This window comes from Bison bison, unplaced genomic scaffold (genome assembly GCF_000754665.1).
Source record: "Bison bison bison isolate TAMUID 2011002044 unplaced genomic scaffold, Bison_UMD1.0 scf7180017864303, whole genome shotgun sequence".
NCBI classification, from domain to species: domain Eukaryota; kingdom Metazoa; phylum Chordata; class Mammalia; order Artiodactyla; family Bovidae; genus Bison; species Bison bison.
Window position 1 is genome coordinate 1,463,054 of NW_011494875.1, and position 907 is coordinate 1,463,960.

A 907-nucleotide genomic window follows, 5' to 3' on the forward strand; every position below is an offset into this window, starting at 1 on the left:
ATGTTGTCTTTTCATAATCTGATGCTGCATCTGGTTAGGTGAAATGTGACGCTGCCCACGGACTGAAGCAACTTCAGTGTGACAGCATTTACTGGAAGGCGGAGGGAATCCAGTTTATATTTATTTTCCTTCTATTAAGACCTGGCATTGTAGCATAAGAAAAAATAAATAAGGAAAAGGGCAAAACCAGTTTAACTCTCAAAAGATGAGTATTAAATTACATACAGGAATTTTACATCCAGACTCAGTATGATTTGCCCTTCATGCATAAAACTGTTGTCTGACAATGCTTGCTTTATAATATTTTATTTATAAACTTTTTGTCCAGTCTGTCTTGTTATATATTGACAGGATATTTATTAATATACACCTTCAGTGGAAAACTGCAGGGCAGTCTGCCCACTGGAATAGAATTAACAAGGGAATTTCACAATTATTAACGGTAGTCTTAACACTAAAATTCCAACTGGGTCCAAACGCAAGCAAGTCACAGGGGGCGGGTGGGATGCGAGGTGGCAAGGGTTTACACCCCACGTGCACGCCTCCGACGGTGCCACTCGGCCAGCAAGTCCCCGAGCCGGACCGTTGGTCCACACTGGAGTCCCCTCCTTCCGAGCGGGTTTCCAGGTTCCGATGCCCGGCCCCGCGGCCACCCAGCCCGGGCCGCGCTCCGTCTTCACCCGGCAGACGCCGCGAGCCGCGGTTCCCGGAGCCCCATGCGCGCTCCCCGAGCCCCGGCCGCCCTCGGAGGCCGCCTACCCGCTCCCGGGACTCCGAGGGGGGTGTCCCCGGCCAGGTCTCCAGGGCTGGCGAAGGCAGCAGCAGAATGACGGAGATGACGAAAGAGCTGACGCCACGCCGCCCACCCGGCCGCCGCCGGAGCCCGCACACGCCGCCCCGCCCGCGA

At 53.9% G+C, this 907-nt stretch overlaps 1 protein-coding gene across 1 annotated transcript in view; it reads left to right on the forward strand.

Annotated features, from left to right (window-relative positions):
- Positions 1-633: 633 nt before the first annotated feature.
- AIG1 (androgen-induced 1) overlaps positions 634-907 on the forward strand; it is a 272,334-nt gene continuing 272,060 nt past the window's right edge. The window contains exon 1 of the mRNA XM_010851498.1: positions 634-903. Within this exon, the coding sequence (XP_010849800.1) occupies positions 634-903 (270 nt within the window). The remainder of the gene's footprint in view (positions 904-907) is intronic.